Source organism: Alexandromys fortis, unplaced genomic scaffold, assembly GCF_014885135.2.
Source record: "Alexandromys fortis isolate MF-2015 unplaced genomic scaffold, M_Fortis_MF-2015_v1.1 scaffold_163, whole genome shotgun sequence".
Lineage (NCBI taxonomy): Eukaryota > Metazoa > Chordata > Mammalia > Rodentia > Cricetidae > Alexandromys > Alexandromys fortis.
In genome coordinates, this window is record NW_026068085.1 from 3,389,855 (window position 1) to 3,409,079 (window position 19,225).

A 19,225-nucleotide genomic window follows, 5' to 3' on the forward strand; every position below is an offset into this window, starting at 1 on the left:
AAATACAGGTGATGATAACAGAACACTCGAGTTATACGCAGTCATTATTCCACACACATTACATACAGAAACTCATCTCTTTACCACTTCCATTTCAGATGGCTGCTGTAGTTCTTGTATTTTATAGGTGGGAAGACAGAAGCCTGAGAGACACAGTGGATTCTTTAAGACCACACAGCTCAAAAGCAGTAAGCCTAAATCCAAATTCCAAAAACATGGCACCAATATCTACATTGCCTTCTACAGGGAACATGTTCTATAACGTATGATATTTGACAGATATACAGTAGATGCCTAGTACAGTAAATTGTTGTTCAGATTGGGACTCAACCATCAAAGGCAGAAGTGAAGAAAAAGCACAGTAAATTTAAGATCAGAAGTTTTATGTTTTGGCTCAATGCTGACACTGACACAATTCTTCTCCAAAACATGAAGTATCATCACATAATTTCTTCATAAACTATGACTGTTTGGTTTACAGATACTTAAAACTGAATTCTTTTTTCAGTTGGTCACATGATCTGTGCCTGCCTTCATTTCTTTACATTAGAACAGCATTTTGAAGATGGTACTATTGAAAGAATCAGGAGTGATGCATGTGTGTTCTACATTGGTGAGAGATGCAGACATATCCATGTTACAATGTATATTAATTTGGTTTCTAAAAAGAACTCTATAATCAAATTCAAAATATAACCATGTAGATCCTAATGTAACTTTATTATAATGACATACTCTACAAATGATCACTTTGTGGTTATGTCTTGAAAATAAAATTAAGTTCAAAGTTTACTAAATAACTGTGAACGCCCAAGATAGGAAGTAAAGGAGACAGTTTTTATTTCCTCCCTATATAATGACAGATCTGTTCTCCAGTTCTCCATTAGAACATGGATTCTACCAGTGGGCTCACTTGCCTCTGAGTAGCTTTGTCAAATGTAGTCACCCATAGGAGGGTGCCCATGGGAGGTGAGTAAAGTCTTGTTCATCTGTAACCTGCCCGCTTGGCAGTGGCTTCTTTTACACATGCAAAGCCAGAGCTCCTGCCCAGGAGTTCTCTATGGCTATGCTTTTCTCTCTCTGCTTTTCTCTGTCTTCCCTTTTCCCTTACTATTTTGAGACCAGAGGTGGCAACCTCTGCTTATTACAATTAGCCCCTTGTTTGTTACTTCTAATTTATATGAAGGGCCTTAGTTACCTCAACTGTCCTCACCTGCTCTACAATGAATAAGTCAAGTAGTGAGTTGTCTTTGCTTGGCATCAAAAGGTAGTACTGGCTACTGCATATAACAAAAACATATTTTGAAAAACTCATTGAAAAACTAGTCTTTGAGCCTGTCATTAAGGCACATGTCTTTAATCCCAGCACTGGGGAGGTATAGGAAGGCAGATTTCTGTGAGTTCAAGGCCAGCTTGGTTTACAGAGTGAGTTCCAACATAGTCAGGAATATTATACAGAGAAACCCTGTCTTGAAAAAAAATTAAAAAAAAATAACCAAAAGCACACGACCTTTACTAATTGGCAAAGAATTGAGAATCCTGGAAAATCTGCCTAAAATTATCTATTCCTTCTGCTTTCTTAGTAAGAATTCAATAGCTATCTATCCTCCTAAAACAAAATATAGAGATTAGATTTCACTTGAGAGCCATTCAACATGCCCATTATTTTTCCTGCATATATTCATATATACACATACACATACACATACACATACACATACACATACACATACATATACATATCCTAGGAATTCAGAGCCACTATCTTCTTGCAAGTCACCCTCTAGTCCTGCAATAATGTTTGTTAAGAACTCATTTTGCCCTTGGGTTGGAGAAAGTCCTCTCCCCCTCATTTTATAGCAGGGAAGACAAGCCCCGAATTAGTTACAAACTACAGGAAAAGGGCAATCTTACCTCCAACTTTGGAATTGTATGCAACTCCAACACCACACTTGTGATTGTTTGCTTGCATGGCAATTTCTCCTGCACATCTAGTTCCATGCCTGAAGATTAAAGGAGTAAAACTTACAAAACAGTAATAAAGATAACAATTGGGTTTTTCACATGACTTCATGGTATTTAGATGTACTAACTTTTTATCAGTGTTCTTCCTTGTGTTCTCCCTACAAAAGTTATTACATAAAGTTTGTCAAGACAAAGGACATAGGCAGTGGGGACAAAACATGTGAGCTCAGAGTCTGGCTTCTGTCCCTAACCAATGGAGTAGTCTTGGCTTAGTAACTTATACTCAAAGGTCTGCTATGAAGATCGCATGAGCTGTGTGCAGAGCGTTGAGAGCCCATGTTAAAAACCTGGTCAGTGTCACTTCTGACACTGTTGTGAGTAATCCAACACCCAGGTACAGTGCCACCAGCACATCTTCTGCTCCTTACATCCAGCCGGGAAATGGTTCCTCACTTTCTATCCTAGGAACGGTCTTTACTGACTAGTTAGTATCCATGGTGTTGATAGGCACTCTGCACACTACTGGAGGAGAAAGCTCATCACTAAAAACACTGTGACCTACAACAGCAATCTGCCTACAATATATACTAGTGCAATATTAGCACCCATTCACTGCAAGACGGAGGTTCTTGATGAGGGTTGAGTAATGTACTAATTATGGGCATAGTAATATGTAATTAGGAGTCCTTCTATTGTCATGCTGCTTTAGTATTGGGCTTTCTCCTAGGCCCATAACCTATCTTGTCTTAGACTCCCAAGAGCAAAGTCAGTTATATGTTCCATTTTATAGAATAGGCCTTAAATCTAAATAAAATGTGGTTGGTTATCCAAAACAAACAATCAATTTCTACTAACTTAGAACAGTGGCAGTAACTGGCATTTTAAAAATTGATTAAAAATTTTTCAAAAAGTAATGACTATTACTTTGCTTATAACATCCTTTTGACATTTAACAGGAAACACATTTGATAATTGGTGTTGAAATACTGAATACAGGTTCATGCCAGCTTAAAAGAAAGAATTACCTAAAATTTTATAATTTATTGTTTGCTGATTCCCCTTCTGATTGGCAGAGGGCATTCATATGTGGCTGTATGTGGCTCTTGTGTAGTAGTTATGAAGAGCAGTGAGAGGGATGGATTAAAGAGTATTCATGGATTTGAAACCCATTGTTGTGCAGGGCCACTTATTCCTAAGGAATGTTATGTCTGATAATGCGTGAGAAGTAACTACTTTTGGATTATAACTTTTGAAAAGTGATAGGAATACTATCATTCTGGGTGATAGTCAAGAGTGCTCTGAGAAATATTGCTATCTTATTTTCAAATACAGATTGTGAATTGGCCGAAATAACCTAAAATATGTTTCTCCTTCTGCTCATATCAAATGATGCTATTCTTGCTATGCTGATTTTTAATGAAATGCAGTCCATCTCACTTTCTAAGTGAGAAACCACCATCACTGTCAATACCACTACCATTGTCCTTATCATTAAAATCATGTCAGTAAATAATATTTACATTTCTATGTATTAATGCTCGTTCTATAAATATGCATATAAATATATACATATCTGCATAGTCTCCATAATAAAACAGTTATTCAAAATACTCATTTTCAAAAGATGCTGAAATTAAACATAAAATCACCTCACTTTGTTGAGTCAACTAGAAGTAGAAGAGCTGAGACTAATTGTTGTACAGATGGCATGTTAACTTTACACTATGTGGAAGGCCCATGGTGGGCAACGTTCTGGAAACACAGGGTTTTCAGGATAGGCATAAACACACTATATGGGACTTTGAAACTCACTATGATGAGGATAACAAGAAAGAAAGAAGGTTGGCTACATTTTTATATGGAATGTTTCTCAAATGCCCATGCACCAAGGGCCTGGTCTCTACCTTAGCCCTATTGGAAGGTACTGGAACAAATAATAGATAAAATTTATATAGTCATGGACATATCCTAAAAAGTTGATTGTGTGGTGCTGGGCTCTTCCTCTCTGGTTGCTTCCTGTTGCTGTGAGGTGAGCAGCTTATTCCACCACAGCGACATACTATCTCACCACAAGTCCAAAGAGCAGCAGAGACAACAGAATATGGACTGAACACTCTAAAACTGTAAGCCAAGAGAAACCTTTCCTCTTTTCAAGTTGATTTAACTTTATTTGTTACAGTAATGCATATAATGACTCATAAAAGGTCTAGGTCTTTCTCATGACCAGAGAAATGGCAGAGTACCACTATACAAGTTATCACCCATATTGCACCATATAGCCAGACCCAAAACTCTACACAGGATGGAGGTACACTGCCTGCTCTCTCACTAAGTCTCCCAGACTCATCATTTGGCCACAGGCAGATTGTTCTTAGTCTTAACTAGGGGTGCAATTAAAGCTATTTTTATACAATTCCAATAAGGTCATACCTATTCTCAAGTATTTACTACTCATTTGAGAAATGAGTTATTTCCCCATGAGTTACTCCAACTCCATGCTAGTAATTGGCAAAGCTAAAACTCCTAGCTGGGCAAATACCACATGGCATTAGCCTAGTGTGTTCTAAAAAGAACTTGTATTCCTGTTGTTTCTGACTGTCCCAACTGAGAAGTGTTTCTAAAAACTTGTTCATGGACTCAGTTGTTATTCTCACTCAAGATATTCCCACTTTCCTCCAAGGAGACTCCACTAGTTTTCCCCTGTATTGTTATTGGGATGTTCTGAATTTGTGGTTAGCTCCTTTACTCAAACCCTTTCCCCTTTCTTCAAGGAAAAAAACAAGCACTGGAATTTGAGCTATATGTTCAGTCTTTCTTTTTGATGTGTACTATTCTTCTGGAGATGGGCTTGCAGGGGCAGTCCTGGCTCAGTAGCCTAGGAAAAAAAATTATAAAATTTTCAATCAATCTTTAGGGATCTGGAGGAGATCCTCAGGACTTTGTCTCGGGTAGTAGGTGCTGATAGAGTTGACAATGCACATCTGGGATCTCTACCCGAAGAGGAGATAAAAGGCAGGTGTAAGACATGTGGAAGGTGCTTAGCTCAGGGGTGAGTAGAGTTGCTAGTGTGTGTTAAGCGCCCCTTCTTGGAGAGGGGTGGTAATGTGGAAAGTTCTTCTTTATATGTATTGCTTTTATTGGTTAATGAATAAAGAAGCTGTTTTGGCCTGTGATAGGGTAGAATAGACTAGGAGGGGAAGACTGAACTAAATGCTGGGAGGAAGAAGGTGGAGTCAAGGGGATGCCATGTAGCCACCAGAGTGGGAAGATGAGAGCTGCCAGTTGAAACCTTGCCAGTAAACCACGGCCACGTGGCGATACACAGATTAATAGCAATGGGTTAAATTAAGAAGTAAAAATTAGCCAATAATAAGCCTGAGCTAATAGGCCAAATGATTTAATAAATATGTCTGAGTGATTATCTCATACTCTGGGCAGCCAGCAACAAACAAGCAGCCTTCCCCAACAGGGTGGTCCTTAGGAAGTGGGGATGGATGTGGTTTACTGCTCGAATTTGATGTCTGCCTAGAGAAGGAATTAGGTATCCAAGTACAAATAATGAGGATGCACAGAGCTGGTTGGAATGAGTGGAGTGGAGGTAGGAGAGAGTCTAGGTTTCCTAGATAATGATAAAGCAAGAATGAGTTGGGGTGGAAAGGGATACAATGTGAGTTGGGGCTCCTCACATGAAGGAAGTGTACCAGAAGGGTCTCAGGAAGGCAGACAGGATATATGTTCCTTAGGGAAGTCAAAGAAAAAATAATTTTAAGTTAAAATTACTACCCAAGGCATTCAGGTCCCAGAGGAGAGAGGACCGCTTCATGTTTCATGTAGAATGCTTCACCTACCAACAGCTGTCAATATGGTTGCTAGCCTCACAGTAACAAGCCTCAATTTGACACCAATTTCAAACTGGTGAAAGTCTCTTCTATGTGGAAAGAATATAAAGTTTGAATGTCTCCTTGAAGCCTGTAAGAAATATCAATATGATAAAAGACAAGTGCTCATATGGGTATAGATACTTTGAGACTCTAGGTCTCTAGGGTAAAGTTCCTCTAGAATTAGGAGAGAGAACTAAAGTCTTTGGCTGCTGAATCATTCTGTGGCATCTAGCTTTGGAAGGACTCACTTGTTCTTGGTTTCCCTTAGGAAAACTGTTAGTCTAAGAGACAGAGACTCTCCCCTTTCTCTTCCTTGGAAGGTGCCCAGCTGCTTCAACATCTTAGAGACTGAGCCAGATGTAAGAAGCAGACCTCACCCGAGTTCTTTGTTTGCTGCCTTACGATGGCTTTCTGGAGGAACTAGATTAGAAAGCATGATTGTTACTAGCATGGAAAGTTGTTCGGTGTTGGTATTTATGTGTATATTTCTTTATGTTTCTTTTTCATAATTAATATCAAGCATGAAGGGAGAAGGGAGGCACACAGATTATATCCATAACATTCCTAAGATTCTTTGTAAATTTACAAATATTTACTTGCACTTGAGGGGTAATTTCATGATATAAAAATGACAGTTTTATAAAATAAAAATTTAACTAAATATGCTTCTATAAACTAAAAGGAATATGAAAACAGGTTTTTGTTTCTGCTTTAAAAGCAATGAAATATGGTACAGAGAGTATGTAGCAGCATTTACTAAGACTTGAAATAGGTCTACATTTATAGCATAAATATCCCAAACAAGAAAAAAGCAGTGTATATACTTTATTCCTCCAAAATGCACATTTACTCACTTGTTTTCATTTGTGAGATCATATCGGGGAAATGGATCATGATCATTATCATTAAAATCATAGCTAGCCTCTGGATCCTAAAGAGACAATGGAAATAACAACATAGTGTCATAAAAAGCAGCATTTCTTGAGCTTTTTCTATCCTGGCAGATAGCTCCAAAGAGTGGATCTTAGAGCTTCTAGCCTGACTTAGCATGTATTATTCCCACAAACCAGCAGCAGTGATGAGCAAGGCACCCAACGCTCAGTGAATGTACCAAACTTATATTTTACAGATGCTCAGAAAGCTGTACAAACCAGCAATCCATGGGTTCTGCTCTCTCGTTTTTCAGAAACAGTGAGGCCCAGAAAGTTGAGTGACTTATTAAGGCCACAGAGCTAATTATTGATGTGGCAACTTGCATCCCTTCATAAGCAAAATACAAAGAGATGGCTGTGGGGTGGGTTGACTTCTATAATGCTTTCCCTCAGCCTTCTTACACATAGTAAGAAATCATGAAATTTAATTACTGAAAATTTACTTGAAACTCAAACAAGTTTAACTGTGTGTTTTCTTTTCCAATCTTACTGTGTTTTTACGCATGCATCTGACTTAGAGTCATTACCACTATTACTATTGCTCTGTATTTTAAAAATTCATGATTTCTATTCTGGTCTATTTTTATGGTCTCTTCTCTACAGTCCTTTTCCTTTGCTGTTTAGTTTTGAATTATGGCTGGGGAATTTTGGATGGGTGAAAAGGACAAGCGAATGATAGAGGATAATTTGATAGGTGAGATATTCACCATCTTGTTCTAAAGGAAATAGGTCAATAATTGGAGTTCATGTTTTATTAGAAACATCATTAACTTCCCACTTGTAGTAAACTCTTCCCTTCTTGGCTTCATATTTTTATTGTGGCACACATTTTGCTTTTGCATAGTGGGAATTACATTCATGTAAAAAGGGATACTAACCCCTAAGACATTTGAGAAAATCACCAATAAAATGATATCAGGCATTAAGCTTGGTCTGATAGCTTTACTGCCTTAAATGGCGAATGATCTGAAGGCTTTTAACAGTTCCATTGATGTGAGCACCCCTCATCTCTCTTCATAACACAGGTTGTTAGGACTTATTTTTCACTTCACTGGACTTTTCTTATGCCTCCTGGTACAGCAGAGAGCAGAGCCCAGAGGCTGACACCCAGGCAACCAACCTCTCTCCAAGGGAAGAAAAGCCCTTCATGGCTGCACAGATGACCCCCTAAGTGATAAACTTTAGGACAGCTCAGACTCACATAATTGGCATATATGTCTGTGTGATTCCACTCCAAGCCATCATCCAGTACAGTAATAACAACTCCTTTTCCTGTAATGCCCTTCTGCCAAACGGGTATCACGTGGAGATCCAGTTTGGGCAGAGCTGCAGTCATTCTGGTGTCTTGCTAGTAAAGAAAAACAAAGAAACATTGGTGAAATTATGAGTTTTCTTACTTAATCAGGAACTTAAGGCCATTTTTTCTTTATCTTTGGGTAACAAAGAGAAGGCAGCCGGGTAAGATGAAAACATGAAGTTGAGAGTACAGGCCAAACAACCTGTATGCTGCTCTTCTAATTGTCCTGATTTAAAAACATAAGAGATGAATTATCTTTGACCTCCTAGCTACACATATTCTGCTTTTTTCCCCAGTTACATTAACAAGGTCAAGCTTTCCTCATGCTGAAGTTTTATTTTATGATATATGTTTTCATCTCCCCAAAGTCCTGAGCCTTCCTTGCCACATCGTGTATGGTTGTGGTCAAAATATTCTCCCAAGAGGAAACTAAGCATCTGGAATGCCTACGACACAGTAGTCTCACTTGAAATCACTATCTAGTAGTCTTTTTTTTTTTTGTATATGTAATTTGGGGACTACATTCTTTTCAGGTAATTTCCCTAATATTTACAGAATATATGACTGTATAGAAGAGCTAGGAAACAAGGCAGCACCAATATAATCACGTTTCTAAGCATGTGCAACTTCAGTAAGTGAGTGCCAGGTACCTCGTGATAGAGTCAGCAAGCAATGTGTAAGTAACCACAACAAAAGCCCATGGATGGGCTGTCCCCTTGTGTCAATGCTACCCACGGATGCTCCCTACAAATATGTAGTAGTGAGGAAGGGTCACTAGGTGATTCTGAGGTTGAATCACAAGAGTTAGAAATATCTAACCTTCTGATTAGCCAGTGGTAGAGAAGAAGGTCCCATGTGAGTTGCAAGAGTAATTATAGTGTATAGTTGCTAAGAATATAGCCTCTCAAGACTTCCAGTGGAGAGAATGGGACACCAACTTAGCCATGTAACCTTTGACTTACAATTTGTCCTGCTTACAAGATTTGCTAGGGTAAAGGGGGTCCAGAAATTGTGCGAGTGGCAAATCAATGACTGGTCCAATCTGAAACCCCTGTTATGAGAGTGAGCCCCCCTCACACTGCCTGGAGCACCAGGATCTAAACACTGAGTGGCCTAGAGACCTAGGATAAAACTAAACATGGTATAAATAAATAAATAAATACATACATACATACATACATACATACATAAGCCAATGTAATGATACTTAATGGTACTCTGCATTGATACTCAATGATATTCATGCATTGGTGCCTAGCTCAGTTGTCATAAGAGAGGCTTTATCCAGCAACTGGTGGAAAGAGATACAGAGACCCGCAGCTAAACATTAGGCTGAGCTCAGGGAATCCTGCAAGGGGTGGGTTAAAAAGGATTGTAGGAGCCAGAGGGGTCAAGGATATCACAAGAAAACCCACAGAATCAACTAACCTGGGCTCATAGTAACTCAGAGACTGAATCCACAACCAGGGAGCCTGCCTGGGACTGACCTAGGCCCTCTGCATATAAGTTACAGTTGTATGGCTTGGTCTTCTTGTGGAAAGACCCTCATAACAATGTGGGCAGAGGCTCTCTGGGACTCATCTGCTGGCTTAAGGAACCTATTCCTCATCCTGGGTTGCCTTGATTGCCTTAATATGAGAAGATGTGCTTATTCTTGCTGCAGCTTGATATGCCATGTTTTGTTGAAATCTAAGGAAGGCCTGCCCTTTTCTGAATAGAAACCGAGGAGTATTGGATGAGAGGTGGAGGTAGCAAGGGGAGGTAGAGGAAGGGACTGGGAGGAGAGGAGGAAGGGGGAACTATGGTCTTGATATAAAGATTAAATAATTAGTTAGTTAATTAATTTTAAAAATAATATAGCTTCTGACCTGCGCTTTTCTGAAGGGAAACAGAGGAATGGATTTGGAGAAGAGGGCAAGCGGCAGGGAAGGGCTGGGAAGAGAGGAGGGAGTGGAAACTGTGGTAGGGATGGAATATATGAGAAAAGGATTTTTTAAAAAAAAGAAGCAATATGTCCCCTGGGACCATGGATTATGGCCTGGCTACCAGTGGCCACACAATTTAAATAAATTATTCAACTTGGCAATGTCTGTTTCTTCATCAGTGAAATGGTTGTAATTAGTAATTCCTTCTTTACAATATAAGGTAGTTGTGAGAGAAATGAGTTAGTGATATCAAACGCTTAGAATAGAACTTTGATTTCTTTAAAATAGTCAATATACACTAAGTGTTAGTGGACAAGTGTCTTCTGCTGGAATCAGTAAGTGTTGCTTAATTTAATAGAATCACATGAGGAACTAATGGCCTTCCCTATCTAATATATGAACATAAACCTCAGTCTATGGTTGTGGAAATTATCTTTATTCTATTTCCAGCAACAAATTTCTTCTGTTAGCGGCCTACTATAGAACGTACTGTAGCAGCCTACTATAGAGGCTTGACACCTCAAAAAACAGAACACCTTGAATCCATGTCCACATATCAAGGCTTGGTAAACATCTTAAAGGAACAATGATTTGTAAGGCTAGGTATTTGTAAAATTTTGCCTCATTCAGAGATTCTTGTCTGAGGTGTGTCTAAGAACTGTCCATTTGGACTGCATACTGTGTTGACTAAGAGCATTCTTGAGAGTAAATTCTACCACAGTGATCTTATCATGCCAGGTCATTCTGGAAATTCTTTCCTGCAAGGACCTGATTCTTTTGCATTTATACCAGTTACACTTAAGAAGACACAAAGTCAAGAAGCACTAACAGATAGATTGGTTTTAGATACCCATTCAGCAAAACAAAAGATCCATGTCATGAAGTTTTATCAGCTCTGCTTTTTAGAGGCATAACCTTCTCCCAAATTCTGTATTGAATACTGTGATGGCTATTCTTAGCTGTCAATTGACTACATTTAAAATTAATCAAAACCCAAATGGCTAGGCACACTTGTGACTGACTGTTGCTTAATTAAGTCATTTAAAGTGCAAAGACCCCCTTTTAATCCAGATCTTTTGGGGTGGTAAGATCCACCTTTAATCTGATCACATCTTCTGCTGTCCCCCTATATAAAGACATGGAAGAATGAAAGAAGGAAGCTCTTACTAGCAAGCCCATTCCTTCCCTGGCACATTCAGTCCAACCTCATGGACTGAACAACCACTGAATCCTTGGACCTTCTGTTGCTAGGCAGCCATTTTTGAACTATCTGGACCATAGCTCATAAGCCATTCCAATAAATCCCGTTCTATAAGTCTATATATAGACATATAGATAGATGGTAGATAGATATAGATATAAATTTATTCTGTAGGTTCTGTTCCTTTAGAAACCTTGAGTAGTACAGTTAAAAACACAGACAGATCCACCATGTAGATGATGTAGAAGTATAAGAACCTAGATCCTAGACAGTCCTGACAGTACTTACCAGGTACCATTGCTGATTCCACATTGGATCATTGAAGAGATTCAATGCTGAGTCTTTTTTAACTGAACGCTTGCTTCTCTCTTTTTGATACTGTTGTTCAGCCCATATCACCTACAAATACAATTACAGTAAGAAATAGAAATCAACCTTGCTCCTGGGTATAATCATCTTCTCTCTACCTGCAAGACCCTTCCACAAAAAACTTAAAAAGATCAGTGATATTTTTGCCTGACCACAACTCAAACTCCCAGCCCAAGAAGAAGGAAAGATTGACCACTGAGGAGACAAGGGTTCCCTCCATTACAATGAGGAGTCCTCTCCAGGGGTAGGAGGAGCAGTAAAAAAGGATTGAGGCCCTCAGATTATTTACAATGTGTTGACACTGGGAACAGAAGCACAGGCTGCTGTCATCAGAAATGAGGCCACAAGACACATTTCCACACCTAGGTTCCAGGGCTCTGAGGCTGAAAATTTGCTCATTTTCACAGAACAAGTGAATAAGCCAAGGGTCCTCTGGGACTATTGCTGGAACACTCTTGCTGCCTCATTTCTCTCTTCATATCCAAAGGTAAAAATTACAGTGTTACATAAAGAATGGAGCTGTGTGCAAATCTGAAACGTTGGCTCTGCTATGTTTTTACCTCCTACCGAGGAGTATTTAATATGAGAAACGAATTCAAGAGCTGAGGTGATCAATGAGCATCACTGACCAGACACACCTGTCATTAATTTAGCCTCATGCATTATGCAAACTGATCTGACATTATAAAAATTACCTGGCCTACATCTCTGGCCTAATCGTATTATGCTTGAGCAAATGCAGGGCTATCTTGTAGTTATTATCATTATGAGTAAGGCTGTATTCTTATTTAGTTGAGAAATAACTATTTCCGACTCTAAGCACAATTTTTCTGTTGTGTTTGTAATGACAATACACTGTCAGGTGGCACATGGTTAAAATGAGAGTTTCCATGGGTCAAATCCAAAAATAAAAACTGAAAAATAATTTCCAGCTGAACAAAGACATCCACTAGGAATGTCTTGAATTTTCAATTAGAAAATAGATTACAAGCAAATCCCAAGCCTGGGAGGAAGTGGAAAGCTAGCAATTAGTCCGTCTAATTTATTTTAAAGCGCTTATATTTTCAAATGCTATCATGTTGGCTTAAATACCACGCTACTCAGAATCCATTGCCTGTCTTCCAGCTTTGCCCTTGGGAGCTGGCAGCAAGAAAATACATAGAAATCTTTGTGGGAGGGGACGACTTAAAAGTTACAAAATTCATCAGTCTATAAAAATAGGCATCATGACACATGACATGGAGTTTATTTGAATGAATATTTCCCCAATTAAAAAGGAGCAGCAAAGTGCAAATCAAGAAAAAATTTTAAGAATAACATGAGAAGAACCTCTTTGCCATCTTATCAAATAAACACTCAGTTGTAGCAAGCCATGCTATGATTAATGTCATGAAATAGAATTACATTTTATTCTCTAGAAGAGCAGACTAAACAGACTAGAGAATATTGGCAGTGCCTTCTTATCATGTGCATGATAGGTATCATGAACTTCATTGTAAATAACACTTCGGATCTGCGAAGATACTAAATACCATTTTGTCCACTGCAAGCCTCTGTGACTCCAAGGTAGTTCCTAAACTAAAATTATCCTGAGGTTAATTTTTCATGGAATTAATTTCTTTTTAATGAACTTATATTAAGGAATAATTATTAGTCATTTGTTATAAGTCTTGGGATTTTCCCGCAATCATTGAGAAAACAACTGAAGAAAAGATTTAAACCATCTGTTAATTTGAATGAGATACACTGTGACACTCCATACTGTCCAGCTTCTCTGATGAAGATGAAAAGGGATTTCAATTGACTTTCTCATCTATTATGTTGGGAATGTATTTAGAAAGAGAAGGAATTCTTTCTCCTGCCTGGTCCAAGGACCAAGCCAGCCTAGTCAGGGTACTGGAACCTGTTCTGTTTTTTACAACCCACATACAAGGAGCCATCTACTTTGGTGTGGGGCATAAGAAAAAAATTTCACTAGACAAGAAAACCTTTAAATAAGGTTGCTGGCTTCCAGTTTGGTCTTCCACATCTAGCCATACTTTGACACAAAGAATTAGCAATGGGCTGGCATGAACTGTGGGATTGTGGCCCTTGGTCCTGATAAAGCAGCATCAGTGTGGGACATTCAATTGCTTTTGAACCCTGAAGTCCAAGGCCCAACAATTGTTTCTTATTTTAAAATAATTAAGGAACAAACCAAACCACAATATAATTCACAGGATTTCTATATTCCATGTGCTTTCAGTTACTATGTCACTGTCACCTTTTTGTCATTTACCTTCTCCTCCCTCCTAAAGCTAAGACAATACTCTGTATTTCTCACAGTAACGTGCAGGGTATCCTAAGAAACTTTATTCATGTACACAGACATTAGGCTAACCAGCATGGATTTCTTTAGGAATACCAGGGACAGAAGAGAAGGCAACATTGTGCATCTGTATTTCAACACCCTTAAAGGACTCATTCAGTCTTTTCCATTAGCATGACTTCTGACCTTGAAAACAGATCCCCAAACCAACAGGTATAATTAAATATACATTTAAAACATCCTCCCACTATCTATATTGATCCTAGACATTCCTTGCTGTTGCCAAATAATTATATCTTTGGTATACAAACAAGGATGAAAAAAACTGAAACTGATAGTTTGGATCTAAGAACATACAAAACATGCTTGGAAACACTTACTATGTGAAGAAACAGATTAGAAGCTTTCTCATAAACACTAATATATTTTAACAGTAAAAATGGTAAAATGCTTTTCAGTTAAATTAAATTGTTGGTGAAAACTAGATTCAGACATTTTTTTTGGCTCATATTAAAATGATCTTTACATTTTCTGATTCAAGGATTTCAAGAAGGAGCATTTAATATTTGCCACACACTACTATATAAAATGTAGTCAGTTGGCTGACTACAGTGTCGATTATTTCATTATTTTTTCTCCTCATTTTCAGTCAAAACTTGACTCGAGATATATAAGTATACATTATATATAACTAAGTAAGCATATGTATAAAACTAATGTTCATTATCTTAATCCAATACAAATGTATTATGAGCAAATATAATTCCACAGAAAGAAATAATAAGCAATATAGAGAAGCAATCATGACCACAGTACAAAAGGGTCAAAGGTAAAGTGCTTTTGTTCCTGTTGGGAGTTATACAGAAAGCAGTTGGTCACAATGTGAGGTTGAGGATGAATGTACACTTACACGATCATCATCAGATAACCTCTTCGTGATATGAAGAGCACTTCTTCGAGACCTTCGAGGATGATTTTTGTGTTTGAATAAGTAGTGATTTTCAAGTGATCCAATCTATTAAAAAAATCAAAATAACAGTCCACTCTTTTCAGAATGTATACACAGACTAGTTCAAAATCAACTACCACAGTTGGCTTTTATTAACAAAAATATTTTTTATTAAACCTACTGAAGTTAACTTTTTCTTCATGAGGAAGTCACAGAAGTTTTAGATGATCTTCAGTATTCAAGAACAGAGATGCTCCTGTTTCACGTAGCAATAGGGACACTTCCTATTTTAGAGGCATACCGTGGTATTTTTTGATGAAAATATGCATATGTAGATATTTCTCCAAACATGCCCATTTAAACAAATATACCCTGTCAGAAAACAATTATTTGTGGAACACAAAATAACCCCTTAGGATTTTTTAGTAATTATTGTCACATTCAGTTAAAACAAAATATTGTAGGTATAGAGTTTGGATCAATTATAATAAATGTTACCAGCCATTATTGGTGATTCATTTTTTCATTAGTACAGTGCGTTCAGAAGTGTGCTGTATTTAAGACAGATGCCCCACCTCACGATCTTTGTACTTCTTTAGTAACTATTAATACCCTCTGGGTCATTTAGAACTATGTTTAATATTCTTTGAGCTAATGTCCTTTTTATGAACCAGTAGAAAATGTAAATTGACTAAATCCTTTAGATGCTGATTATTTTAAATTAAGACACAAACAATTGCTATGTTGTTTCAACAGAAGTATGTATGTTCTTTATGTGGTTCTCATCATCCAGAGAATTGCTTTTAGTAAATATGTCAAGGCTTAGTTACAAAGCAGAGCCTTGGGCAATGAATACACTGTGAGCTGCAGACTTAATTGGGAGGAGATATCAAAAGCCAGAAGAAAAGGCCAGGGCTGCTTAGAGCTGTTCCTATTGTTAACTAGCTCAGATCCTGTCTCTACTGTTCCTAGCTTTATCATGAGGCTGTAATGCTATTTATCTTAAATTAGTATGGTTTTAGAAATGCTGAACAAAATGGCATGTAAGCAGAACAGAAAAGCAAGTTATGATTTTCTGAAATTTTGCTATTGAATAAGGCATTTTAAACAAAAACGACCAGAAGGAAGCTAGCTTAATGTGAAAAACTGTTTTCACACAGAGTGGCATAGGTTTGGATGTGTGTCTGGGTTCATGTGTGAGGGGGCGCCAAAGAGAGTTTCATAGTTTTTTGTTTGTTTTTTTCCTCTTTTCCTAGCCACAACTACCAAGCTGCCAACTAAATACTACCTCCACCACCCTAGGACAACAAGTTTCCATTCTGTTTACAGTATGCACCAGGATAATTCCATCTGATACTATTTTTTTTTATTTTATTTTTTGGTTCCCAACCCTCAAGAACTGCACACAATCAACAAAGTTGTGTTGAAGTTGCTTATGTCTGTTTCCGCACGAGCTGTTTTCTATGCTGGAGTGTTTCTCCAGTCTCACCCTGCTCTCCTGACAGCCTCTGACTCTTGTTTTCAACACTGCATAATAGATATTTTCAGTAGTTTGCTTTTCTGCTTCTCAAATTCCCTTTTGGCCTTTTCTCCCTTCCATCAAAATATGCTGCATTAAAAACTACCAACTACAACTTCTCTTACACAAATTGCATTCAGGTGTCATTATTTATTCCTAATCCACTGTCCTCTAGAATTCCACTGAGAATTGTGAATTCCATTGAGAGCATGTCTTTCCCCCCTTTTTAGTTCCCAGTCCTTAAAGGATTGTTCAAAACAGCTCTGGGAATTTATTGAGTTTCATGCTGGGCCTTTCAAAGACCATTTGCCTCACAGAGTAGGAGAATGAGCCTCTGGCTAGAGAATGCATATTTCCAAGTGGGTTTGCCTCACAGAGTTGGAGAATGAGCCTCTGGCTAGAGAAGGCATATTTCCTAGTGGATTTGATGCATGGAGTCGACACCGCCCACGCCGATTACTCATCTGTGACTTCAGAGTTTCAATCACCACCCCCAGAATAGAAAACGCGCCAAAATGTTTTACAACTTCCTCCTCCCTCGCTTAACTGTGGACAATTTACGTGGCATGGGTCGAGGGTTTGACTCTACTTCAAGGAAAAGGAAAGCTCAGATTAGAAATGACACCGTCTGAATTCCCCCGTGGGATAGCTCTGGCAAGCAGGCTTGCTCTCAATGCTTCTGCATGCCCCTCCCCACCTGTCTGTTAGTTGAACACACTCTTGGACAAACGTCAGTTTATCTAATAATCTGATACCCCTAGAAATTGATTTTGCATTGGGCAAGGAACAAGACAGAGATTTTTTTTTCCCCAGCTAGACCCTGCTGAGACATTGATCATGCAAAGTTAGGAAGCTTGGACTGTAGTTGTCGGTGAAAACCCTGAACTCCCCCATAAGCGACTCTCAGATGTCTTCCTTTACCTCGTTGCCTTCCAGCTTCCCCCACCACTCATCACCACCGCCACCAGCGGTCCCTAGACCCAGCAGTCGGCGCTCTCTGCGAGCTCTGGGCGCGCCCCAGTACGCGGGCATCTCCAAGCCTGCCTGGCCCCTGGCTTCAGGACTGGGAGCTGGTGCTGCCATATTGAAAGGAGGAAATCGCCGACTCTGGAAGCAGGCGGCTGGCGTCCCAGTGGGGCCAAACTCACTAGCTCACCCAAGGTAGGCTAGCGCCTGTGTACACCTCAAGTTCCCCGAAAAAAAATGAAGGATTTTTTTTTTTTTCAAACCTTGTGGGTGCCGGTTTCAAGTCTAGAGCGGACAACGGAGAGATCAGGGTCTGCTGAGCTGCCGCAGTTTCCTTTTGCTTGGCGGCGCCCAGCCCAAACAATAAATAATGCAAGCATTTTCCCTCTGAAAGCGCCCAGGAGGTACGGGGGCAAAGGGGGTGCTCCTAGCTGCTTGTGACACTGAGAGCAGGGCAGTGCAATCTGGGGTTCCCCTCTCGGGAGACTGTACTCCAGCCCCACCAGTGTCCTCAAGCTCCAGAAAGTTTCTCGAAAGTGGAAACTCTTACCTGACCCAAGAGGTCATAGCCCAGCTCCTCGGCGATGGCAGAGGCAGCCTCAGGGCCTCCGGGGATCTCCGCCGCCCATTCATTGACAAACTGCCTCTTGGCTTTTACATTGTTCAGCGCACACCAAGCGCAAAACAGAGCGAAAGCAGTACACTGCAGAGACCAACCTCTTTGCTCCATGGCTCACACACTTGCTCTCACACAAGCAAGAAAGAGGGCTGAGAGAAAAGAAGCGAGACAAGACCAGCTAGACTCGACCTTTTCACCCTGCAGCTCTGAAACACTCCAGGCTTCGGGTTGCTCTGCTGGAGCTACGAGGCGCTCTGGGAGAGGCTGGGCGGCGGCGAGCGCTCACTGAAGCGCTTCAGTCTCCCGGCAGAGTGGAGCCCCAGCCTCCCCAACCAGAATGGAAATGAGTGTTTACACGTCAAATCTACGAAAGCCATCTCTTGACGTCAGCTCTACCTGGACTGAGAAATAGATGGTATTCCCGGCGGGGTGGAGAAACGACTAAAATAAGCATGGAAGGGTGAAAAAAAAAAAAGAAAGGACTGTTTAGTGGAATCAATCAATTTTGCTGTTTGACCATAAATACTGTAGCTATGAGAAACATCTCCATTCTTCAAAGAGAAGCGCCCCATTTGAATCACCAAGATCCCAAGACAGGAAGCGCACCACCAACCCCAATCTATTTTCTCTGTTACTTTATTGTCTCCTATGTGCCTGGGGGTAGAGCGTGAAGCTAGAATTCTAATCGCCCTTGAATATCAGCATTGCTATAAAACAGACAAAACCAGGGCTCTTGCTTAGATTTTTCAAATGTGACAGAGGCTAGAAACAGAGTAGGGGAGCTACCTGCTGCGTTCCTTTCTAACCCACATCACCTAAGAAAATGAGGGCTTCAAGACGGTGTTGAAACGTTTGCAGTCCCTTCTCTTTTCCTGAGCACCTCTAAAGTAATGCCGAAAATTCTACCCAAATCATTTGGAGCCCAGCGCCATCATCAGTGCAGGAGAGAGAGAGAGAGAGAGAGAGAGAGAGAGAGAGAGAGAGAGAGAGAGAGAGAGAGAGAGAGAGAGATTAGCATCATGAGTTTTCAAAATAGAAAAAAATGTCTTATTTCCAGTAGGAGGTTCAGGACTCAGGAAAGGGAGGAGTAAGCAGAACTTTCCTATTTTCCCTCACTGGAGATTTCAATGTGAGCGCTGACCTGAGCTGTTTCACAGCTTTCACATTAAATACTCCATGTAACTTTGTGAAAAACATTTTTTCCTTAAAGAGAAAATAAGAGAACGTATCCACGCCCACCTGCTAGACAGCATTCTGGCTTCCATGACAGAATCCATCTGGATTCCGAGGGATT

The 19,225-nt window shown here is 39.6% G+C and overlaps 1 protein-coding gene across 1 annotated transcript in view; it reads right to left on the reverse strand.

Annotated features, from left to right (window-relative positions):
* Positions 1-18,151, reverse strand: part of Pcsk1 (proprotein convertase subtilisin/kexin type 1) — a 38,001-nt gene extending 19,850 nt beyond the window's left edge. Inside the window, exons 1-6 of the mRNA XM_050122201.1 lie at positions 17,863-18,151; positions 14,789-14,893; positions 11,490-11,600; positions 7,980-8,126; positions 6,701-6,777; positions 1,915-2,003 (exon numbers count right to left, since the gene is read on the reverse strand). Coding sequence (XP_049978158.1) covers positions 1,915-2,003; positions 6,701-6,777; positions 7,980-8,126; positions 11,490-11,600; positions 14,789-14,893; positions 17,863-18,042 — 709 coding nt within the window. The 5' untranslated portion in view covers positions 18,043-18,151. The remainder of the gene's footprint in view (positions 1-1,914; positions 2,004-6,700; positions 6,778-7,979; positions 8,127-11,489; positions 11,601-14,788; positions 14,894-17,862) is intronic.
* Between the last annotated feature and the right edge of the window lie 1,074 nt (positions 18,152-19,225).